General features: G+C 35.4%; 1 protein-coding gene and 1 long non-coding RNA gene across 2 annotated transcripts; one reads left to right on the top strand and one right to left on the bottom strand.

Annotated features, from left to right (window-relative positions):
* Positions 1-913: 913 nt before the first annotated feature.
* Positions 914-13,530, bottom strand: LOC135838464 (trypsin-1-like). Its single transcript, XM_065354100.1, has 7 exons — positions 13,190-13,530; positions 11,363-11,477; positions 11,003-11,171; positions 9,417-9,631; positions 5,524-5,735; positions 5,114-5,174; positions 914-4,246 (listed from the first exon to the last, which is right to left on the bottom strand). Exons 1-7 carry the CDS (start codon positions 13,244-13,246, stop codon positions 4,125-4,127), a joined length of 951 nt encoding a protein of 316 aa, XP_065210172.1. The 5' UTR covers positions 13,247-13,530; the 3' UTR covers positions 914-4,124.
* Positions 13,531-18,171: 4,641 nt separating this feature from the next.
* Positions 18,172-26,525, top strand: LOC135838463 (uncharacterized). The gene is made up of 3 exons (XR_010557415.1): positions 18,172-18,358; positions 18,473-18,571; positions 26,206-26,525. It is a non-coding gene; the product is annotated as an uncharacterized LOC135838463 (long non-coding RNA).
* The last annotated feature ends 121 nt before the right edge of the window (positions 26,526-26,646 follow it).

Here is a 26,646-nt window from a genome sequence, read left to right as displayed (position 1 = left end):
AGCTCTCTGGAGGCGGAACAAAATACTCTACAGAAAAATGAAGTCTAGGAAAACTGTAGAAAATTAAATTTCCAATCGACATAATTTCGTTAGTTTTTTTCTAGGGTGCTTAGTTTTCGATATATTTGCAAAAGAAAGTATAATTTTTGGAAAAATTCAGCGCTCAAAACTTTTAAAGCTGTCTGGAGACGGAACGAAGCATTCTACAGAAAAATGGGGTCGAGCAAAATTGTAGAAAATTAAATTTCCAATCGACATAGTGTCGTTAGTTTTCTTCTAGGAGGCTTATTTTTCGATATATTTGCAAAAGAAAGTAAAATTACCCCACCTTGGAATCAAAACTCACTTTTGCCAAACTTGAAAGCCATACTGCAACGATATGGCAACTTGAAAAAAAAATTTTTCTCATGGAATCCTATTTAGTAGTCTTACTCAAGAGCTCGACACACTTTGCGACGTTTTTTTTATCAACGCACTAGGCGAAATCAGTTATTGTCGATTTTCTCGAAACTTTGTCCGATGGCAAAAGTGAGTTTTGATTCCAAGCTCCTCATTTAACCCCCATAGTAGTCACTCTTGTCTCCACTACACCACAGTAGTTCAGCTAGATTCCACTATATCAAGGTTGCTTTTGAAAGCCCTTATTTTTCCCTACTGTAATTCAACAGGATTAGTGAAAAAAAGACAAAAAAAGGAACATTTAAAATAAAAATTCTCCAATATTCGGCGGAAGAAAAATGGCTACCGAAATTGAACTCGGATGCGGGTACACGCCTACACGGTACAGCAACAGGAAAATTGTATTTTTTTTGTCTTCCATCTTTTTTTGAAAGTTTTTTCAAAACGTAGGACGTAGGTAGATGAAACCCCCAGAAAACAACACCTTTGATGTTTATTCTTGAAAAAATGTAACTACGTATGACCACATTGTTTAGGCTCTTACCTATGTACTTTATTAGGTACCTACTTCATTATAAAGTCTCTTCTTACATAAAATTTCTTTGTAAAATTTTACGCTCTTACGAGTTGAAAAATCACTCCTTTCGTGGAAAAATCAAGCGCAAAACCCGAAAAATTTGTGTTTTTCAATAACTTGAATTGAAAATGATAAAAATCGATTATCAAGAGTTAACATGCCATGCCATACCTAATGGAAAAATTTTGCATTCTAGTCTTTTACACTGTTGGTAAGATGAAAACACCACAAAATATTCTTGAATCATGTACTCGTACTTATTTGAGAAATAAAGTATTCACAGGAAGCCCCTTATACTAGGTAGGTGCTTTTTTTTTCAACGTGAACCAACTTTTGAATAGAGATGAGTAAATGAAGAGTGATATTCCAAAACTCGCTTTGTCCATTTTTATCAAAGTTGGGTTTTCAGTGGTACCTGGTAGATGAAGTATCAACTCACATTCCTACAACATCAACCTACCAAAATGAGGTGTTTAACTCACCTAAATATCCAATTCACTAAAAATTAAAAAAAAAATAATGTTCCAAAACACGTGATATAGTGGAATCTAACCTAACTACTGAGAGGTGGGGTAGACAAGAGTGACTACTATGGGGGTTAAATTTAGAAATATTCCTTAGGCGGGGAATATTTGCCAATACCTAGATAGCTCAGAAGGGTGTAGTTTGACTAAACTCACTATACATCATTTAAAGAAACACATGTAATAAATACGAATCTGATTTACTTACTACATGAATTTGAATTTACAATTTTTACATAAATTCATCGAATACTCCATAAGCTAAGGTTTTGACAGAGAGTAAGCAACCGGATGAATTTAAACATAAGAATGACCTCACATATTTACAAGATGTGGGTCATTATGAAAAAGACAATAATCCTAATTATAAGATTTTACCCTAAAAGACACAACAGATAGGATATGCGAAAATAGGCACATGGTATTATATACACGAGAATAAACACATAAATGAAATATTTACACGAAAAGCACATGATTTTGGTCACCATAGAGTTCGACACCAAGGTCTGCACTTCTATGGGAAAAAAGGCTAAAAATAAAACGAAGTAGGTGCAAGCACCACTTACTTGAACTGTACACGTTTTCCATCTCTTCTATAGCCCACCTAATACTTAAGGGCGTCGATGGAACTTAACCAAAAAAGGCACTTGTAACACTTTGCGTAATGAGGACATGCCCGGGTGCATTCCCCAACACCAAAAAGGTACACTCGTTATTAATCGATGGAAGATCGATTAATCTATAATTATTCAGTAGTATTAACCATGCGCGAGATGGTGTTAAATGAAAAAGAACTGTACCATGGTCTCTCCTATAAAGGAGCGCGTCCATGGCACCTTTTATTAACGTTGACATAAGAACCTACTATTGCGAATATCCGAACTCAAGTAATTTCTTGGAGCGAAGATCAGTATTATAAAAGCAGCGTAAAATGGTCAATCTCCCACCCCCAAATGTGGTGGACCAATCACGCACTTGCTAAGTACATTTACTTACACATAAATTGGAGAATTTATGTGACTTTCCTTATTTATGCCCAAAATCCCTATCTTGGGCTATAAATGTCAAAGGTGCCGCGAACCCTTTTAACTAAGAAGGGTGCGCAGCCCTATATGCGCGAGTACATCGCAACTGTATATGTACTTAGCCTATTTCTAAAGTATTTCAGACGTTACCAATATTTTCAATATAAGGGGCTCATAATATAAGCACTACCTTTGGCAGTGGGGGCAATCTGCCCTCTCTCACACGCTTTGTCCATTTTTATTGAAATTTTTTTCAGCAGTATTTAGTGGATGAAATGTATACCTACACTCCTACATCATAAATCCACCCAAATAAAGTGCTAAACTCGCCTAAAAAGTCAATTTACCTGTTTAAAGGGAAACTGTTTTTCCTCTCTCCTGAAAAGTTGTGAAAATGGACAAAGCGAGTTTTGGAATATCACTCTTCAAATGCATTATGTAGGTAAGGTAAAGTGGGGTAATTCCGATATGGGGTAATTCCGATAGCAAGCCCTGGCTTTGTTGCAAAACCCATTTTGGCACAAATGATGAAGAAAGTAGGTAGTTTTAGTGCTAACCTACACCCATTAATGATCAGATGGTTCATCTGCTCTGTTTTGTCAAGTGTGTGCAGTGTTCAAAATCTGAATGCCCAAATCCTTTGCCACAAAAAACAGTGCACTTTTGAAACTCGTTTTTATCGTTCAAAACTTGTTGAAAAATTCTGTTTAGAAGCTGATATTTGATGAATATGTGTTAAAGTGTCAGTACCTCTTTTGATTTTGCTTTTATAATTATTTGTTTGGTGGCATTGAATTATTAAACATGTTGATCATTTTCATGCCGCGGGGTAATTCCGATAGCCCCAGCAAAGTTGTCCTCCAATGTTTTTTTCTCTGTTTTGATGTATTATAGTTTTAGAGGGTCGAAATTATCAAAGAAAATCCTCAAAACGGGGCATTTTTCTCTAGTTGATCCAGTTTTCAAAAATTATGCCTCAAAAATGCATATTTGTAAAAAAATTTTAATTTTTGTTCTAATGATTCAATTTACATGAAATAAAAGCCTAAATATGCAATAAATGGTATATTTCAACATTACTGGCTCGGAATTACCCTGGGAGAATTCCTTTCCTTATAAAACTCATTATCGGAATTACCCCATTTTTAGGGTAATTCTGATGACTCAACCTTCCAAAATGTTTTTTCAATTATATGTATGAAGCCTTCACACAAATCACTCTTCAATATAGTCAATGTGTAGCTGAAGGACGCAGGAATAAAGTTGTTACATCAGTTTTGCCCCAAAATGTACAGGAAATCCAAAAAATGAGAAATTGCTAAAATTTTGAATTTTGCCATCGGAATTACCCCACTTTACCTTACTTGGTACTTAGGTACGAAAATTATAATTTTACCATTATTATACCGAGTACCTTTACAAGTAACTTAAAAATCACATCAAATTTTGTAAAAGCATAGGTACCTACATAAGATCGTTTTACACAATTCGTTTCTGAGATTTTAAAATTACGATACATACTTAATCATAAATAGGTAAGGAACATGGCATTTGCATGGAAACAAAATATAAGACAATTTTTTAATTTAATTATTTTCAAATTTCACATAAACATTCTTCTCTTATGTTGTCATTTATCCAACGTTTATATCTATCAATTCGAGTATAGACGCCAGGGTATCCCGGATCACCACAGTTAGTACCCCAAGAAACAATCCCTGCAACAAAAGAAACAAAAAAGGTTCAGTGGAGTTTAAATCATGAATCATAAGCACAATTGTGGTGGATGGTGTACGTAGTTTGATGATTTATACTTAATTGAAATTTAGTGAACTATGTTGGTATCAGTTACTCAAGTATTTGTATACTGAGGTCGTAAGAGGCGTTGGACATCCCATTGAAAATGTATGAGTTACACAATTTCAAAAAACTAAACTTATTCGATTTAAAATAAAATCACCTATCAGTATTTGAAAATGTTGCTTATAGTGACAATATTACCTATAAGATTTGAAAACGGATACCATTATGCATTTATGATTTATTGTTATCTGAGAGCAGCTAAAAATCGAGTTGTAGATTATTCTCAACCTATTTAATGGGGTTTTTTTTCCATTTGACGCTATTACCAGGTGAATTTCTCGAGTGTCTTTTTTTAAGCAGCATTATTTACGAGAAAAAGAGAATACATATTGGCTAAAACTTACCCAACCCGAATTTTACCAGCTCGAGTTATTCGGTAGCCCCCAGCGCTATTTTCGATTTCACCTAGGACTTTAAAATCTCTTTAGATATACCTAGCGTGATAATAAATTTTTGTGCTGCTAAAAATCGAGAGTTGTGGCTCATCATTTTAGACTTATTCAACGTGTTTACTTATCCACTTTGGCTCAATTTCCAGGAGAGCAACTCGAGTGCGTTTTCTTGACCAGCATATTTTTTCAATTAGGTGTAAGTAACTGAAATGCTATAGTCAGAAATCTCCTCGCGGTGTTCACCTAGACATTGGCTCAAATAAATATCTTCCACAATCCACTTTGCTAAAATTTGCAAATTCCAAATAGAAACGTGATATTTTTTCTTACCAACAACTTTCATGGTTCCAAGTCCATCAAGATTGATGTGTAAAGGTCCGCCACTGTCACCCTGTAACGAATTTAAATGGGTTATTTATTAAATGCCTTCAATTTCCGTGAAATCTGTTTTTCTAAAATTGTAACTAACATAACTATGTATATTTGCCTTTGACAATTCAATTTTTTTAATGAACAAGAAAAAGATCCACTTTATCATTTAAACAACGTTTGAAAGTTTTTCCAAAAAGTTATTAAAATTTTGATACTAATGTTTTTTTTTAAATTGAAAAATTTCCTAGTAACTTTTGCCTTTTCAAGCGATTTATTTGGTTTCTTTCCGGATGAAATATATTTCTGAATTCTGGTTATTTTCAAGTGAGGAATCAACGTTAGTCTGATTATTATGTGAAGGGCCTTACCCTACAGGTATCTTGTCCTTTAAAACCACCAGCGCAAATCATGTTATCAGTTACTGAAAACGACGTGTTTCGACGAATATAATTATTCCTACAATCATTAGTCGGAATGATAGGAACGTCCACTTTCTGTATCCCGTTAGTTGTAGAATACTTATCGTCAGTGAAACCCCATCCAATAACGGTGCCAAAGTAACCAGCGTAATCTTCATTTTCTACATTGAGCACAAATTGTTATCTATATCTACAGATACTTACACATACTTATTGTACACAATGCATGCAATAAAATATACTGTAAGTAATTAGATAGGCAGGTATAGGTGCGTACATAGGTACATAGGTACGAGTACGTCTTGTTTGCTAACCTATGACTCGCAAGTAATATTACTGAATGAAGTGACCATAGAAGCACTTCACAAAAAAAATTATCAATTTTCGATTTTCGAAATTTAAAAAATTGAAAATTTATCCACTTTTTTCTCATAAAGTGTTTCTTATGGCCACTTCACGCCCCAAAAAAATATTTAAAAATCAAAACCAGCATATTCTGATTAGGTACTTCTTCAATCCAAAAAATCTAAAAGTTAAAATTGTCACCCGAATACGCACAGACTTCCCTTACGCAAGTGGTGTCCGAGAACTCACTTCGATCGACAGAGGCGTAGCCAAGAGGGGGTGGGGGAGGGGTGATCTTGACCCCCCCACCCCATTGGCACAGATACAGTGCTAAAATTTGACGATTAAAATTTCTCCACTGCACATGCATAATACGTATTACGACAAACCATATAGAGCAGGCAAATAGCGGTTTTAAAAAGGAAAAAATTGGCACATTAATTTTTTCGTCGGGAATGCGTTCAGATGAACCCCCTGAACTACCAAAAAAAAAAACGACCCTCCTAACCCTGGAGCTAATTTTTTTAGGGGGCTAAAACCGGTTCCGATTCACGGTTTTTGCGATTTACTCCGAAAATATTAGGTTTACGATAAAAACTATCATGACTAAAAATGTTCCCCTTCAAATTCTCGACAATTTGATACTACGCTCGATACCCATCCCTCAAGAGGGGTGTCTGAAAATAGGGGTGGAAAGAGTAGGTGTTTGAAAAAAAGTCAGTCCAATAAATTGATCAAAGTTACCACTTAATATCATTCGTTTGTGCTCACATTTTTTTTACAAAGTCTACTCACCCAACTATTAATCACACCACCATTGATTGGTCTTCAACCCTCCCAAGGGGTTGGTGGGGGATGCTTGATTTTTCAAGTAACACACAACTGAATCATATATTTGAAAAACGAATCTGGGCATGCAATATATCGAATGGTATGTTTTCGAGGTCGCTGAATACGAATATCAACTTATTTTCTGGGTCCAACTCCTCAAAGCCCCTCTGTGCCCCAAAAAGGGGGTTAAAATTTTGAAAAATCGTGAACAGTCGAGTGACATATCGAATGGTATGTTTTCGAGGTCGCTGAATACGAATACCAACTTATTTTCTGGGTCCAATCCCCCAATGTTCCTCTGGGCCCCAATAAGGGGGCCAAAATTTCAAAAAATCATCAAAAAGTGGGATTGGACCCAGAAAATAAGTTGGTATTCGTATTCAGCGACCTCGAAAACATACCATTCGATATGTCACTCGACTGTTCACGATTTTTCAAAATTTTAACCCCCTTTTTGGGGCACAGAGGGGCTTTGAGGAGTTGGACCCAGAAAATAAGTTGATATTCGTATTCAGCGACCTCGAAAACATACCATTCGATATATTGCATGCCCAGATTCGTTTTTCAAATATATGATTCAGTTGTGTGTTACTTGAAAAATCAAGCATCCCCCACCAACCCCTTGGGAGGGTTGAAGACCAATCAATGGTGGTGTGATTAAAGTTGGGTGAGTAGACTTTGTAAAAAAAATGTGAGCACAAACGAATGATATTAAGTGGTAACTTTGATCAATTTATTGGACTGACTTTTTTTCAAACACCTACTCTTTCCACCCCTATTTTCAGACACCCCTCTTGAGGGATGGGTATCGAGCGTAGTATCAAATTGTCGAGAATTTGAAGGGGAACATTTTTAGTCATGGTAGTTTTTCTCGTGAACCTAATATTTTCGGAGTAAATCGCAAAAAACGTAAATCGGAACCGGTTTTAGGCCCCTGAAAAAATTAGCTCCAGGGTTAGGAGGTTCGGTTTTTTTTTGGTAGTTCATGGGGTTCATCTGAACACATTCCCGAAGAAAAAATTTATGTGCCAATTTTTTCCTTTTTAAAACCGCTATTTGCCTGCTCTAATTGATCAATTTTCCAGATCCAAGCGAGGTGGACCAACGGCACTTCGAACATAAGGTGGTTTGGAATAGCGCCATAACGCTGATATTTAATATTGATCGTAATATTTTTAATCATTCAAAAATGGTATGGGGGTGGTTCTCTTTGTTTTTCTCAAGTGCAGAGCGGACCACAGCGCCACTCCTCCCCCACCCCCTCGCCATTCAGTTATTTGCCAATATACATTCATGAGGTGAATTGAAATGCACTAAAACATGTAAAAACATCGAATGGAATGTTTATACGAGTTTCAAACGCAAATTTCAACGTAGCGTGACCAATTCTCCCCATTTGTAGATCCCAAGCCCTCCAAATATTGTTTCCTACCCATCTTCTGTAATATTGGTCCAGTTGGAAAAATTCTGCAATTGCCATGTCTTAGTTCATGTACATTTAATTTTAAATCAAAGTACAGCTTAACATCAGACCCTCCCTCCTCCCACATACATTTTTTCTTGTATTCATTATTTGTAATTGAGCTCACTCGTTTGGTAACTGCAACATTTGTGTGGTGGGTGGAAAGCAGGGGTTGAAACCGTTAAGAAACCAAGAACCAAAAATGGAGAAAAAACCAAACATAAATCGACTGAGTGCAAAACTCAAAAACCAAAAATAAAAAATATTTGGTCATAATATAATTAATTTTCAAAAACTTCGCGCCGCTTCGCTCTGCAGGCCTGTTAGTTTTTCTTTTTTAAAAACAAACTTTCTAAAAATCTATTAAGTATTCAAACTCAAAAAAAACGTGCATGTAAATCCAAAAATTAACTACTCACATTGAAAAAAAAAATGTTTTTTACTTCTCGAAACACGATATTTCGAGAGCTTTTGCCCGCGCTTTGATTGGGCCTTTTTGCTTTTCTTTTTCAAACATGCAATTTCTATTTAAAAAAATCGTTCAAATTCTGAAATTTTGAAGCATAAACCATCAATGTCCTCCTATAAAAAAACACTGTTCCTTTATTTACCAAAATGAGTTTCTCTCATCGCAGTCATTATACAAAAAAGTTGGACCTTCCTCAAGCAACCAAACCCCCCCTCCCACCAGATATGCTCTGGCTACGCCACTGTCGACCGATTACTACACCATGGTGTGTTGAAACAGCAACAAGTACAGCTGATCGAAATTTCAATTGAGCCACACTCCCTTTTCCAATCCCATAAAGGTCATTTCTTTGCAAAAAGTGGCCATCGATCAAACAATGGGAAACGAGCAGTGATCCATTAGGTGCCACTGCTCTAAGACCACAAAGTCAACTTTGAACTCTGTTTCTGTATAAAACATAAGATTTTATGCTGCTTGAAGTGCCACAACAACCTGTCTTTTATATTAATCAGTTTCGATTGAATGTGATCAGGTAAAGTCGATTTCAACTAGTTAATATTGTGTAGGTTAGGTACTTTTTTTGGGCATAATTCACATTAACTACCTGTACCTATACCTATGTAATTTCATACGTTAAAATCGACTCTAACTGTGTAAAGTCGACTTTACCTGAGAAATTAACACTATAGCGGTAACACGTCTAATTTATCAAAAACCTATATCATGGTTTCTTACCAGAACTTGGTAGGCATGCTGGTTGAATTTGCGGGGTATTGAATGATATCGGGTGGTTTAATTTCAAAATTGCGATGTCGTTATCTCCAGATTTTCTTTTAAATTCAAATCCCGGGTGTTGAATTATCTCTTTGATACCTACTATTTTTCGGTTGATTTCATATTGTTTTTGATAATGTTTACCCAAAACTGCTACAACTTCTTCTGCAGTGAACCTGTAAACGTAAAGAATTCGGTTTTATATGTATCTATTGAACTCGTAAATACACACACATTATAGGGCTCGGCATAATATGGAAATGCATATTTTGCAGGTGAACTCGGATTCTAAAAGTAATGGAAGCATTTTACGTTTCAGGAAAATCCCTGCATTTTGAGCCCAACTTCATTTTACATATTTTACATATTTTGGGAAAAACGCACTTTTTTACATATTTCGAGCATTTTTCACACATTTTTCACACATATTTTCACATATTTTGCCAATTTGAGAAAAATTGCTCAAAAAACGGTGATTTAACGTTTTTAATCTTGTAAAAAATCGTATTGAAAAAAAATTAAAAATAAAATAAATGAAAAAATTGAAAATGTTTTCTCTACGAATTTGAACTTTTGTTGTTTTTTTCATTTTTCTTTGGTGTTTCTGCTCGGAGTAAAATTTGGACAACAATTTTGAACGCGGTTTTCGAACAGCTACGAAATGACACCCATATTAATGTTACATATTTTTTACATATTTTAACAAAAAACGCATATTTTGGCCATATTTGGGGTAAACAAGGTCGCATATTTAATGCATAATTTGGCCTTTTTACTCGCATATAATGCCGAGCCCTACACATTACAAAATATTAACGATCTTAGATTCGCAGTTGTTGGGTAATGTATAATAGTATATATACCTATCTTTCAAGGTACCTACTTAGATCTTTGGGAAAGAAAGGCAAAGATTATGACCAAACTCATCAGAGACTCTCTTTTGGAGTTTAAAAACTCCCAGAAAAATTTTAGTCCCGGAAGTATCCCCAGGTACAGGTAGGTTGCTAGGTGTAGGTACCTACCTACCTACCTACCTACCTACCTACATATTTTATGCAAGTTTTGGCAAAGTTGTTCCAAATTTTGAAATGATTTCATCATTTTTTTATGATATCTATGAAATGAATTGAATCAAATTGAATGGTTTTAAAAGTACTTACTCGTATTTTTATGACAATTTTAAGATTTCAGTAACGTTTTTAGCAATTTTCAGTGAACTTCCCTAAATTATTCTAAAATTCTGTCATGTTTTTTCAGTTTATATTTGTATTTAACAGTCCATCGAATTCCGTACTCTTCAAACCGTGACCAGGCGTGCAGCTAAGCCTGAGTACCTACTTCAAAATTGAAATTTTTCCAATTTGAATAATGTAATTTCAAATTTACAGAAAATATTAAGAAAGAAGCAAGAAATGTGCATATCTTGAAGAATATAGTCCAGAGTCGAATACCTTTTTTTAAGTAGTGATTCGTGATCCACTATTCGATTCACATTATTGGCAATTTCACCCAACCCTGCAACTAACACCGTGGAAATATTTCCTTACCCTTGCACACAGTGTGCAGCAGTTAATACATGCTGCTTTGTGATAACCGTAGCTCCGCCAATTGAACTTTGGCCGTATGCCAATTTCAAGGAAGCCATCCAAGGAAATTCGTTTTCTTCGGCTACTATTCCTCCAGCAATCCTCTTTTTTCGAGTATATGTTCTGCAATCTGAAAAATAGCATGATTATTATAGTTGATTATTGTTGATAAATAAAAATAAACTTCGAAAAATTCTGTGCTGTGTACCAGGTAAACATTAAAATCATTGAATAACTTTCTTTTAATTTTTCAAAAAAATAGGACCTAAATTTGTACAATAGGTACATAAGAAAATTAAGTAGGTAACTTTGAAATCTCACCGCATTCAGGACACTTTGAAACAACCGTTTCTATGTTCCATTGTGGCGTATAAAGAATATCTGTCGCAGGAAATTTCCAATACCAGTTGATGGATAAGCCTTCAGCTGTTGGAATCTACAACAATATTAATAGGTATTCAAGTGTGAAAATTTGGTATTGTTGTAAACAGTTGCTTGAAACTTGAGTAATAGGTATCTAAGTATGAAATTTCGTTGATCAGTAGATCGTCAGTGAGGTACTTTTTGAAGATCTGTTTTTCATTCTAACTTATCAGTTATCAGTTGGGGTAAAGTAGTGATTGACACATTTTCAACCGAATTTCTACAGTACGTAGGTACATATAAACATTTCCAAACGCTATCTATCTTTTCAGCCAAATTTTTGTAAAAAATGGGCTATTTGTGGTAGGCCAGTCATAACGTTTTATGACCTGGAGCCGGTTTTGATTGATCAAATAAAGTCAAACTTGGGGAATGAGCTTCTCTTGGGAGTTAAAATTGACCCCTGCAGTTTGGAGGGTCAAAGTTGAAAATTACAGAAAAGTCATTTTTTTAGAGAAGCATAACTTAGCCCCAAATCAATGAAAATGGCCCAAATTCATACCATTGGCGAGTATCGTCATTGTAAACAACATATCCAAATTTAAGCTTCCGAGATCATCCTCACCCCATGCAAGGTGGAAAAAATCACATTTGATCCCTATTTTTGACCCCCTCACCCTTAAAATTGACCTAGGGGGTCCAAATTTTCAGCATACAATGAGAGGGTGCCCCTTGAGTGCTTTTTGCAGGATTCAACCTTTCAACCTCATTTGACCTCTCTCCAGGGTCAAAACAGTGGATTTTTGTGTGTTTTTTGACGTTTAGCCAAACCTACAGCCCCTCCAAATTGACCTAGAGGGTCCAAATTTTCACAGTACATTGGGAGGGTGTACCCGGAGTGCCTTTTGCTGGTTTCAGCCTTCCAACCCCATTTGACCCCTGTCCAGGGTCAAAAAAGTGGATTTTTTCATCCATTTTACTTGTTTTTTGAAAATTTTGAAGTTTAGCCAAGCCTACAGCCCCTCCAAATTGACCTAGAGGGTCCAAATTTTCACAGTACATTGAGGGGTGTACCCGGAGTGCCTTTTGCTGGTTTCAGTCTTCCAAACCCATTTGACCCCTCTCCAGGGTGAGAAAAGTGGATTTTTCAGCTATTTTCAAGTTTTTTTTTTCAACTTTTAGAACACCCTGACCATTTATCGTTAAAATGTGAATTTTTAGCCCAAAAAAATTCATTATTCGAAATTTTTTCATCAGAGTCAGAGAGGAAAGCTCGAAGTTGTATGAATTATTTATTGTACTTCTCATAGAAGCGAGATAGGTTTTTTCTTGGATTGTTTGAAAATTCATTTAAAGAATTTAAAAGTGAAAAAGTCATTGCTGAAAAATTTCTACCACTGAAAATTCACTTAGGTAGGTACCTATTACATACATAAGTCAACAATAATTATAACCTAATCTGAGATATGGTTATAAAGTTATCTACTAAAAATTGTCGCTGCTTTAATTCAACGCTGGCATTTTTTTGTTGTATTAGGCTCATCAGGATTTCATATTGTTCACAGTCTTTACTTTCTCGAGTCTTAATTCATAAGGTACCTACTTACCTTAAATTGAGTAGTTTCGAATCAATAATACTCACTTTTGCCAAAAAAATCATTTTTACATTTTTTTTTTGTTAAATGCGAGTTTTGATTTAGCCCTATTCATAATTGAATTTAGATTCAACATGAAACCAAAATTGGCGATGAAAAAAAATGCCTCTATACATTACTCAATACTCACTTGTACCAATTGAATCATGATAACATTAACAAATACAACCGCAGATGCAAGATACATGATGAACAGTAATGTAAGTAATATAACAGAACTATATCACTACTAGAAAAACAAAAGCACATAAAATCCAAAATTTTTCAATACCGATAAAATAGACCACCAAAAATATCACAATGCACGCAAGTGCACCAACAAAAAACACGAAAAAGTCCAAGTACTGAGAAAGTACCTAAATGAAAATACAGAATCGCGAAATAAACTGATATATGTGCCATACGATACTCGTAGTACTTGACTGCTGAGAGTGAGTTTTGAAATTCTACACTGGCCTCTACTGGAGTATTTCATGTGTCATTTTGAAAAAAAAAAGAATAAAAGTGCCTGCATTCCTAGATATAACACTTCTTTGTTAAATGGTCCATTGTTAACCATCAATCAACCCTTAATAACCAGTAGGCCTACCAGTATTGATTGTTATTTAACCTAGGTAGTTCCTAGGTCTATAGGTACATGTTCAAATTGTGACACTACTAATAGGCGTCGATGGAATGTTTTTCTTGCAAGTATTATCATTAGCATTTTTTTTGCTCTTTACTCTTAATGTTCAGGCTCTTTCAGCAAATAACGATAGTTCTGTTTCTCCATTTGTAACTGTCACAATACCTTACTTTAGTCTAGAACACTCCTGAAGGAGCATATATCACCCATTGGCCAAAGACGCGACGCCGGGTACCTGTACCTACTACCTACGTACTTCTTACACATACACAATCGAACGTGATGATGGCATTACAAAAAAAATGATGCGCCCGTTAGTTTTTTATACACATATGTACAAGTTTGTAGCGTACTTGCCAGACATAGCGTGTGACAGCCAAATCGAAGGACATTTGGGGTATAAAATCGAATGTACACCAATGAAAGGAGGGGCTGAAATCTCAAGTACATATTTGAAATGTTGGGGGGGGGGGGTGATCCTTGAATGGACCACAAAAAAATAAAAAAAATTTACTCTTAACTATCAGTCATTATTCATGCAAACACCACGACTGTATAATTAAATATCGAACCATAACCTAAGGTACGAAAATTGTTGTTAATGCTCTAAGAGCTATATAGACTATATTCTAACCCTCAAAAAAGCGATTCTGTAAATCAAATCGTCGGGGAAGTGGAATGTTTTGCGCGGGAAATAGGCTTACGGACGAGCTCTTGCTAAAAAAGCAATGTCCCCAGCGCTGGACCCGCTTATTTTCGAAATTGGGGCCCAAATGGGGCAGATTTTGGGTCCGTAAATCATTCGAGGGAAGTGTGGGGACATTGCATTTTTGGATAGTGTTGGTATCGTAGATGAAAAATATGAAATGTCCCCAGCCCCCCAAGCGCTTAATTTAGGCTCACCCCCCTTTCAAAATTTCGACTTTCCAATAAAAATTCATTAAAATGCGAGAAATGAATATTTTTGGATGAAATTTTGTATACTAACTAATGATGGCATGAAGAAATCATATCCGGTGAGTTTTGGTTTTTGCAAGCCCCAGTTGAGGCTGCAGGAGCACCCCCACCCCCAATTTTTGAGTTGGGGTAAATCGTCGATATTGGTGTCATTTTCATATGAAACGACCATGCTGATGACGAATATGAAGTCAGATTTGAGACAACACCACTCAGTGCTTAGGAATGAGGAGATAATGCATGTGAAATTGAGTAATGAAAAACTGAAGAAATAGTTATTAGGGGTCTCAATAGTATATTCCGCTCGATCATGCTGTTAAAAGCGATTTTATGATTGATTCATATTCTAGACACTATTACAAAGAAATTCAGCCTTTGTGGCCTTTCATACTCTCCCCCTTTTTCCAAGCCCCCCCCCCCATATTACAAACTGAGATGACGTATATTGCCTTCCCTATGGCTGGCTCCCACAAAAAAATCCAATCATATCGTTAGAGTGCTACCAAAATGTTTATTTTTTTTATTATGGCATAACCCAAGTCTGAAATGGAATTACCCAATGGATTCACGTTCATTTTCTCGAATTCGAGCTCCCAAATGCACATTTCCTGAATGGGATGTTTCCCAAATCCTTTGTTTCTCAAAATCCCGAAAAATTTCTCTTTCAACGAATGAGTGTCGACACTTTTGTGATATACTACTATGCCGTACGTGGTATGTATAGGGCTCGCCCACATGGTAACACTGCGTTGCACTAAGGCAACACTGCGTTGTATTCTCGTCAGCTAGCCATACGAGCCAAGCGACGAGAGTACAGAACGCCAGTAATGTATCCGAGTGCACGCGGGTATGTTATTCACGGTTAATGGGTTAATGCAGTCATTTAAGTATAAGTTTTACTCTCGAGTGTTAAGTGTTATATTTAGTGCTTTAGTTTTAGTTAGTTATTAGTGAAACCAATTAATAGACGAGAAGGAGTGATGATCTACTCGTCGCCACTCTGGGTAAGTACTTGCACATATCAGTGTGAATAAGTTAGATCTCCTTGCCAGAGGAGATCACTTATCCAAACCTACACCACAGTGTGTAACACCAACGTGTGTATATTTAGTTTAAGAAAGTGTCATGTTAACTAGTACATTTGCTTATGTACTAATCATGTAACGTGTTGTTAATATTGCACACATTAAATATTATTCTTGTGTATAACTTGTTATTATTTATGGTGTGTATGATCATATGTTAAGAGTGTAAAAGCAACCATTTCCTACTCACGCCCTAGCCGAGCATGTGAGGTATTCCGGTGAGTATTTAGTAGAAATACTCTAAGGGATATTTCTTGGAAACAACACAATAGCAACCATCGTAATTCACATTACCAATCACTGCTTTAAGTCATTTTACCCTCTTACACTTTCTTTTCTTCTGTTCAAAAAACTAGTTGATTTTCAAAATGGGATCTTTATACACCCTTTGAAGGAACAAGAATTCGCAATTTTGATAAAAATACAAAAAATCTTTGAAAATGAAGTGACATACATATCAATAATTTGTTACTAATTTAAGGTACTATAAGTTCGAAAATTTACTCAATTTTCCGATCCGGGCTCTCTGACCTTCCCCTCCTCTTCCACTAGTAGGTACGTATGTTTCCCAAATATCTTCAATATATTCTCAAAAAATTGAAAAAATGACTTGTGGCATGTCATTTGTTTAGTTTCCGAAGATGCTGAGTTCGAATATTCACTTATTCATTTCAAGGTTGCAAGCTCTCTCCTCTCAATGCCCTTCCAGCTTAAACATTTTGAAGAATGTGCGAAAAATTGGGAAACAGGTAAATGCGACATCAGGTTCACAGCGTGTAGAGGAAAACAGAGGGCATTTGAGATTGGGTGTGGTGTATTGAAAAAATTCGATTGAATTGGGAATCGTGTTCCGAAGATGGTTGAAATTGGTCAACTTTTTTTGGGAGGGGGAGGGGGGAGGGGGGAGGGTAATTGAGTACAAGCCCTGAGATTCCGAATCGGTGACAGCTTACTTACACGTTTCCATAAAAAGAAACAAAAAATATTTCGATTTTTTGCATTCGCCATTCAGAGAAAATTTACTTCAGGATTTTAAAATTCGGGACAAAAATATTCAGGAAAGTAGTCATTTGGGATTTAGGAAAACGGTAAGTACCTATTTGGGAAATATCCAAATCAGGAAATGCCCAATAGAGAATTAGCATTCGGAATTTCGGGTGGTATGTACGACCTAAGTAAGTTTATAGAATCAACTTTTTAAAAAAAAATTGTAAAACATTTTTGACGATTACAAATTATATTTTTGACTGTACCCCTTCAGAATATGCAGCTGATCAAATACATCCGAATTTATAAAACTGTTGTTACCGTCTTATTTACTGATTTATTTTTTTCTTTGTATTATGTTATCAGTTTTTTGAATTCCGTAGTCACTTGTATTCTTTCCATTCGTTGCTTTTTTGTTAGGTTCCATTCAGTATTTTTCTTATTACATATTTTGTATAACATATTCCATCATTCGTTTCATTTTTTGTTCAGAAATGTACTATTTAGTAGGGTCTCAATAGTACATATGATTGGATTTTTTTGTGGAAGCCAGCCATAGGGAAGGCAATACGTCATCTCAGTTTGTAACATGGGGGGGCGGCTTGGAAAAAGGGGGAGAGTATACGAGTAAAAGGCCACAAAGGCTGAATATCTTTGTAATAGTGTCTAGAATAAGAATCAATCATAAAATCGCTTTTAACAGCATGATCGAGCGGAATATACTATTGAGACCCTAATAACTATTTTCTTCAGTTTTTCATTACTCAATTTCACATGCATTATCTCCTCATTCCTAAGCACTGAGTGGTGTTGTCTCAAATCTGACTTCATATTCGTCATCAGCATGGTCGTTTCATATGAAAATGACACCAATATCGACGATTTACCCCAACTTAAAAATTGGGGGGTGGGGGTGCTCCTGCAGCCCCAACTGGGGCTTGCAAAAACCAAAACTCACCGGATATGATTTCTTCATGCCATCATTAGTTAGTATACAAAATTTCATCCAAAAATATTCATTTCTCGCATTTTAATGAATTTTTATTGAAAAGTCGAAATTTTGAAAGGGGGGTGAGCCTAAATTAAGCGCTTGGGGGGCTGGGGACATTTCATATTTTTCATCTACGATACCAACACTATCCAAAAATGCAATGTCCCCACACTTCCCTCGAATGATTTACGGACCCAAAATCTGCCCCATTTGGGCCCCAATTTCGAAAATAAGCGGGTCCAGCGCTGGGGACATTGCTTTTTTTAGCAAGAGCTCGTCCGTAAGCCTATTTTCCGCGCAAAACATTTCACTTCCCCGATTTGATTTACAGAATCGCTTTTTTGAGGGTTAGAAATTAGAATAATATAGTCTAATATGCTGTACGCTTTAATGCAACTAAAATTCAACAACTACGTTCCGAACAAGTGAACGAAATTGCTCGCTTCTAGTCAAAATCTAATATAACGCACCTCATACAGACAGAGGTCCGTGTTGGTTGTTTGCTAGTAGTTTGTAGTATTCATAATCTTGGCTTCTTTTTGAAAAAACATATTTTGACGTGTACATTAGTTTATCGTCTCCTTTGCAATACCAGATACTTGCTGTGGCATTCTATATCATCAGGAAATGTTTGCCTTGAAAGATAAATTGGAGGTAAGTGAACATTCTATAAATGACATACCTAGGTAATTAAATTTTTAAATGTCATGAAATGTTGCAAATTGTAATGGAGATATTTTTATTAATTCATGAATGCAAAATATGTAGGCAGAACGCCTTAAAGCGGAGATAGAAAAACGTGAAGCTGACCATAAAATTGAAATGCTACAAGCCGAAATCAGCAGAATGAAGGAGTCTCAGTCTCAGGTAGATTATTTCTATATCAATTACTTACCTAGTAGGTTTCCCTAAAAACCAATTTGTTTGAATTTTTATATGAGTGTGGTACAGAGTGATTGATTAGAACAATAATTAGGTACATATTATTTAATTATCATAAATATAAATCAGAGTTCAATTGAATCGGTGGGAACAGAAAGGGACCAAGTCACATTTTCGGAAAAAAGTTTTTTCACGGATATGGGCGTTTCAAAGTACAGCGGATCGACTGGTGATGTCAGATTTCCGCAAAACTGTCGGGAAAGTGGTATTTGAGCGCAGAAAAAGGGCGGATCTGCATTTATGACCTTTTTTGTTAAATTTTTTGAATTCCTTGAAAAAATAACAAACATCTCTGTACTGAAAAAAGAAATTCGGCAAAAAGTTTTACACCTCAAGGGGTTTTTGGTCAATTTAAACGAGATATCAGTCTAATTGACGTACTTACAAGATGTACAATCAAGCCCCATTCGTGCCCGAGCAATTTCAAGAGAAATTTTGGTGATTGGGTGCAGAAAGGGTCTAAGTCGCATTTGTTTAGGCAGCAACAGCGTCGGCGCAAGTGAATATTTTTTTTCGAAACTGTGCTAAAAATTGTGTCTTGGGGTTCTCTTTTAATGACCTTGAGCATGTTTATCAAAAATTTTAGATTTCCGAATAAATCAGTTTTTTGTTATTCCTGAAAACTGCGAAAATGGACTTACCTAGCCCCTTTCTGTTCTCACCGATTCAATTTAATTACTGTGTCACACTCTGTTGTTTTAGAGTAAGGATGTATCAAACGATTTTTTTAATCGATATTATATCAAAGAATTAAGATATGTTGAGTTAATAATTATTGATTATGACTTTAAGACCACGAGACTCTTATCTTTGAAATTTGAATAGAAAAATTATTTTCCTAGAAAGTTGGCATTGAGATTATTTCTTATTTACTCATATGACTTGTCAACACGACTGGATGTGGATTCGAGCCTTTTTGAGTAGTTTTTTAACTCCTAGCAAATTTTTGAAATTCAAAATTTCTATATTTCAACATGAAGAAGGAAAGCTGAAATTCACACTGTGACGTAATTGTAATTATTGAGTCGAATGATGATGCTTTCGACCCGTTTTGGAGGCTCCGGCAGCATTCTGGAAATTCGAATTTTCAATTAAAAATAAAATGGGTTTGAACAGGGTGACTGATCGTGTCAATTTTGGTAATTGTTACCTGGCGATCGCCAGGAGCCCCGAGACACCAAGGGGCCGAGGGTGCGGGTAGTCCATGAACCCTCAATGTTTCATCGCGTTAGTTGCATTTTCACTTTCTTCCTACGTTAATTACAAATAGAATACGTACAAATCTGTACAAGAACTTACTTTGCAGCTAACTGCGAAGACTTGACATAAAAATGACAAGCTTATCAGCGAATCTTAATGGTGCAATTTAAAAGTAAACACATTAATGGATATATACGAATTTTATACTCGTAGGTACTTGATACGTAAATTATCTCTACTTATAGGTAGTGCTTACTGCTTAAGTCTCATAAAAACAGATAGAATTGGAGGTTATTTTGCGAGATTACTCGTATTATAAATATGTACTAATGAAAAATCAAACTAATGGTCGATTAATTTTATGTTTTTTTTTTACTTTTTGTTTCAGGTAAGCCATGAATCCATAGTATATCTTTATAGGAATAGTCGTACTTTATTCGAGTATCTAATTGAAGCGAAAAGAATGAACGAGTTATTTATTTCGGATACTTGGTTAAATCGATTACAGTAATTATAATCTAATGTACCTACTCGTATTTGAAGGGTAATTTCTATTGAGTGTTTTTTGGCTATCAACAACGATGAAATTCAATGGATTGTCAAGGCGGCTGCAAGTGGTTTGCGCAGAAGAAACTTGAAGACATATAGGGACAGTAGGTACAACTCGTTTGCGCACATATTTTCCTTCTCACTTTCACAGGCTTAGGACTGTCTGCCTATTGGCAGGCGTGATTAAAAATATATGTGTGAGTAGTAACTGACAGACACCATTTAAATCGGTGGAAGTTCTCAAATTTATTGAAAAACCAGTGGCAGTGACAGGACAGACCCTGTTTAAAACCAGTGGTAGTGACAGACACTGTTTAAAACCAGGGGTAATGACAGAGACCAATTAAATCAGTGGAAGTTCTCAAATTTATTAAAAAACCAGTGGTAGTGACAGACCCTGTTCAAAACCAGTGGTAGTGACAGACACTGTTTAAAACAAGTGGTAGTGACAGACACTGTTTAAAACCAGTGGTAGTGAAAGACACTGTTTAAAACCTGTGGTAGTTAGTGACAGACACTGTTTAAAACCCATGGTAGTGACAGACACCATTCAAATCAGTGGAAGTTCACAAATTTATTAAAAAACCAGTGGTAGTGACAGACATCATTTAAATCAGTGGAAGTTCTCAAATTTATTAAAAAACAAGTGGTAGTGAATGACCCTGTTCAAAACCAGTGGTAGTGACAGACACTGTTTCAAACCAGTGGTAGTGACAGACACTGTTCAAAACCAGTGGCAGTGACAGACACCAATTAGATCAGTGGAAGTTCTCCAATTTATTACAAAACCAGTGGTAGTGAGAGACACCATTTAAATCAGTAGAAGTTCTCAAATTTATTAAAAAACCATTTAAATCAGTGGAAGTTTCCAAATTTATTAAAAAAACCAGTGGTAGTGACAGACCCTGTTCAAAACCAGTGGTAGTGACAGACACTGTTTAAAACCAGTGGCAGTGAAAGACACTGCTTAAAACCAGTGGTAGTGACAGACACTGTTTAAAAACAGTGGTAGTGAAAGACACTGTTTAAAACGAGTGATAGTGACAGACACCAATTAAATCAGTAGAAGTTCTCAAATTTATTAAAAAACCATTTAAATCAGTGGAAGTTCTAAAATTTATCAAAAAAACAGTGGTTGTGACAGACCCTGTCCAAAACCAGTGGTAGTGACAAACACTGTTTAAAACCAGTGGTAGTGACAGACACTGTTTAAAACTAGTTGTAGTGACAGACACCATTTAAACCAGTAAAAGTTCTCAAATCTATTAAAAAACCATTTAAACCAGTGGAAGTTCTAAAATTTATCAAAAAACCAGTGGTAGTGACAGACCCTGTCCAAAACCAGTGGTAGTGACAAACACTGTTAAAAACTAGTGGTGGTGACAGATACTGTTTAAAAGTTAAAACTAGTGGTAGTGACCGACACCATTTAAATCAGTGGAAGTTCTCAAATTTATTAAAAATCCATTTAAATCTGTGGAGGTTCTCAAATTTATCAAAAACCCATTTTAAATCAGTGGAAGTTCTCAAATTTATTAAAAAACCAGTGGTAGTGACAGACCCTGTTCAAAACCAGTGGTAGTGACAGAAACTGTTTAAAACCAGTGGTAGTGACAGACACTGTTTAAAACTAGTGGTAGTGACAGACACCATTTAAATCAGTGGAAGTTCTCAAATTTATCTTTTAAAAAACCATTTAAATCAGTGGAGGTTCTCAACTTTATTAAAAAATCATTTAAATCAGTGGAAGTTCTCAAATTTATCAAAAAACCATTTAAATCAGTGGAAGTTCTCAAATTTATTAAAAAACAAGTGGTAGTGAATGACCCTGTTCAAAACCAGTGGTAGTGACAGACACTGTTTCAAACCAGTGGTAGTGACAGACACTGTTCAAAACCAGTGGCAGTGACAGACACCAATTAGATCAGTGGAAGTTCTCCAATTTATTACAAAACCAGTGGTAGTGAGAGACACCATTTAAATCAGTAGAAGTTCTCAAATTTATTAAAAAACCATTTAAATCAGTAGAAGTTCCCAAATTTATTAAAAAACCATTTAAATCAGTGGAAGTTTCCAAATTTATTAAAAAACCAGTGATAGTGACAGACCCTGTTCAAAACCAGTGGTAGTGACAGACACTGTTTAAAACCAGTGGTAGTGAAAGACACTGTTTAAAACCAGTGGTAGTGACAGACACTGTTTAAAACCAGTGGTAGTGAAAGACACTGTTTAAAACCAGTGATAGTGACAGACACCAATTAAATTAGTAGACGTTCTCAAATTTATTAAAAAACCATTTAAACCAGTAGAAGTTCTGAAATCTATTATAAAATCACATAAACCAGTGGAAGTTCTAAAATTTATCAAAAAACCAGTGATAGTGACAGAAACTGTTTAAAACCAGTGGTAGTGACAGACACTGTTTAAAACTAGTGGTAGTGACAAACACCATTTAAATCAGTAGAAGTTCTCAAATTTATTAAAAAACCATTGAAATCAGTGGAAGTTCTAAAATTTGTCAAAAAAACAGTGGTTGTGACAGACCCTGTCCGAAACCAGTGGTAGTGACAGAAACTGTTTAAAACCAGTGGTAGTTCTCAAATTTATTAAGAAAACCATTTAAATCAGTGGAAGTTCTCAAATTTATCAAAAAACCAGGGTTGGGCATCTGCTACATTTTGGTGTAGAATACGTAAAATTTGATGTAGAATGCGTAAAATGCGTAAAATGTGTAGAATGCGCGTAGAATGCGTAAAATGGTGTAAAATGCGTAGAATGCAGCAAAATCACACATTTGAAAGCCAAATATTGTTTATTTAGCGAAAATTTGCCTTGAAAAATGAAAGTTCAACTTTTTTGTCCAGCAAATGAAATGTGAAATGTGAATTTGGATTTTCTTTTTTTTAATTATGTAAACTGATTATAAATTAAATGATGGAAAAAATAAAAGTTTTTCGAAAAAAAAATTGTCTGCACATTCATTCTACGCATTCTACACATTCTACGCATTTTACATTTTTTCCAGGCTATTCTACACATGCTATTCTACGTGTAGAATATCCATGTATTCTACATGGTGTATTGTACGGCACAACCCTGCAAAAAACCAGTGGTAGTGACAGACCCTGTTCAAAACCAGTGGTAGTGACAGACACTGTTTAAAACTAGTGGTAGTGACCGACACCATTTAAATCAGTGGAAGTTCTCAAATTTATTAAAAATCCATTTAAATCTGTGGAGGTTCTCAAATTTATCAAAAACCCATTTTAAATCAGTGGAAGTTCTCAAATTTATTAAAAAACCAGTGGTAGTGACAGACCCTGTTCAAAACCAGTGGTAGTGACAGAAACTGTTTAAAACCAGTGGTAGTGACAGACACTGTTTAAAACTAGTGGTAGTGACAGACACCATTTAAATCAGTGGAAGTTCTCAAATTTATCTTTTAAAAAACCATTTAAATCAGTGGAGGTTCTCAACTTTATTAAAAAATCATTTAAATCAGTGGAAGTTCTCAAATTTATCAAAAAACCATTTAAATCAGTGGAAGTTCTCAAATTTATTAAAAAACCAGTGGTAGTGACAGACCCTGTTCAAAACCAGTGGTAGTGACAGGCACTGCTCAAAACTAGTGGTAGTGACAGACACCATTTAAATCAGTGGAAGTTCTCAAATTTATTAAAAAACCAGTGGTAGTGACAGACACCATTTAAATCAGTAGAAGTTCTCAAATTTATTAAAAAACCATTTAAATCAGTAGAAGTTCTCAAATTTATCAAAAAACCAGTGGTAGTGACAGACCCTCTCCAAAACCAGTGGTAGTGACAGAAACTGTTTAAAACCAGTGGTAGTGACAAACACTGTTGAAAACCAGTGGTAGTGACAGACACTGTTTAAAACTAGTGGTAGTGACAGACACCATTTAAATCAGTGGAAGTTCTCAAATTTATTTAAAAACCAGTGGTAGTGACAGACCCTGTTCAAAACCAGTGGTAGTGACAGGCACTGTTTAAAACCAGTAGTAGTGACAGACACTGTTTAAAACTAGTGGTAGTGACAGACGCCATTTAAATCAGTGGAAGTTCTCAATTTTATTTAAAAACCAGTGGTAGCGACAGACAGGGCTGCATACCAATTAACATAAACAGTATTGGTTCCTTGTAATGGTATTTAGCATACAGTTCCCAAAATGGTATCTGCAATACAGATATCGAATTTTGGTATTTTGGTATTGGTATTTTATTATGTTGTGGATTTTTTTTTTTGGTAAGCCTATCTGGTCATATTGGTATTGTACCAATATAATACTGAATAAAAAGTATGTTTTTATGCCATAATTACCTACTTAAGTTTTTCTTATTTTTTTTTAGAAATTAACACTTTTTTTTCTATTTAAACACCTCAATTTGCGAATTCAAGGTTCATCATTATCACTTACAAGCTTTTCTATATGAGTAATTTATTAGTTATTTTATTTATAAGTTTGTAATCAATCAAAAAATTCAAAATACCACAAAATACCAATACCAAAATATACCATTGAAATTGAAAAATATTTTGGTATTGGTATTTTGGTATTAATACCTTTTCAAAAACTTTATTGGTATTTTGTAAATTGGTACTTCATCTGTCTGCTAATTGGTATTGGTAAAACGGTATTTGTAAATTGTTTCAAAATTTGCCGGTATTGCCAGTATTGGTATTTTGGTACTTATATCAGTATGCAGCCCTGGTAGTAAGTACATAGGTAGGTACATACCTACGATTGATTAAAAATTTAAAGGGAAGTAGGGTGACGTTGTTGTCCCAAAATAGATAGGTAAGTATTTGCTGATGCTAATTTCTTTACTTTTGTATCGCTCCAAAGTTGTTCTCAGAAATTTTTCTTTCTCCTTCATTTCTTTCCTGACATAATTTGCAGCGCCTTGTCTAATAGAATTAATTTTGAGATCTGTCTCTTGCTGTACCTGCAGCATGATGTCAGTAACAGCATGAATATTTGGATGTGGGTGGTAGAATTGGCCGTTGAAATGCGAGTGAAAACTCTCCACTGCATTTGTTGTTGGAGAAGAAGAATCAGGTTCAGCTGCCCAAATATTAGGTGGAAAAGTCGCAGTTTCTGTAATGTAGTGGTCTCAAAGGTAATCTGCAAATGCCATCTCAGTTGTTGGAGCTGTAGATATGAGTTCAGTGAAACCATCAGACACTTCGTCAGCATCCAGGGCTGTCGGGGGGAGCAAACGGGGCAGTTTGCCCCGGGCCCGAGCTTTTCAAAGGGCCTGGCAAAATGAGGGCCCATGATTAAAGAAAAACAGTATTTTTTACTTTTCAAATCACAAATTTTCAAAAGCTTTTGCCCTCGCTTTGCTCGGGCTTGTTTTCTTTTCTTTTTTAACATTAAACTGAAAATTTCTAAAAAAAAAAAACAATGGGTTTTGAAGCCAAAAAGTGATCTTACCAAAAAAATCGTTTTTATGTCACTCAATATTTAAATTTTCATTTTCAAGAATTTTGTTAATAAATTCGTCGTTTTTATCTGAATTTTGTCGTTTATTTACTAAAGTCGTCGATGCATTTCATTCAATTCGTCAAGCATAGGCGTGCATTTGGTTTTTTTGGCGTGCACTTGAATTTTTGTTTTTTGTTGTCGTGCAATGGTCGAAAACTCTTTCTGTAGTTAAAAAATTGTTTTGAGACGTTAGCATCTGTCGTGCAATACACTTATTTTCTGTCGTTCAAATCACTTAATCTGTTGTGCCGATAAATGGCACCCATTTTGTATATGAAATATGAATATGTCATCTCTATTTCAGACATCCTGGTGGAATCGATTATTTGGAGGGAATGGTGTCCCGAAGAAAGATAGCGATGAGAAGTGAATCCGGTACACATGGATGGATATAATTGGTGCCTGCCTGCCTGCTAGCTGTAATCGCGAGGCTATTGCTGTATTTTGTCGCACCTAATACTTATTTCCTTTAAATTTCAATATTGTATAAGTACCTAGGTAACTTATGTTACGTGTTATTACTTACAGAAGTAAAACGAGTTACTTCCATCTTCTTTGGCACTTCATTCGTGTAAATTCATATTAGGTATCGAATAAAAATTATTTGAAGTACTCGACTGTAAACTCTGTATTTTTTGTTTATTTAAATAGTTATTTAAGAAACCCTTCTACTCTTCTATGAAGGTGGTGAAAAACCAGTGTTTGTTACAGACACTGTTCAAAACCAGTGTTTATGACAGACACT

This window comes from Planococcus citri, chromosome 3 (genome assembly GCF_950023065.1).
Source record: "Planococcus citri chromosome 3, ihPlaCitr1.1, whole genome shotgun sequence".
NCBI classification, from domain to species: Eukaryota; Metazoa; Arthropoda; class Insecta; order Hemiptera; family Pseudococcidae; genus Planococcus; species Planococcus citri.
Note: the sequence above shows the minus strand (reverse complement) of the source record. Positions and strands in the feature narration are given on the sequence as shown.

Coding starts and splice junctions, on each gene's coding strand:
- LOC135838464 (XM_065354100.1), bottom strand. CDS start 13,246: ATGTATCTTGCATCTGCGGTTGTATTTGTTAATGTTATCATGATTCAA. Junction 11,478..13,189: donor TCATGATTCAATTGGTACAA/GTGAGTATTGAG, acceptor ATATTGTTGTAG/ATTCCAACAGCTGAAGGCTT. Junction 5,736..9,416: donor AGCATGCCTACCAAGTTCTG/GTAAGAAACCAT, acceptor TGCTCAATGTAG/AAAATGAAGATTACGCTGGT.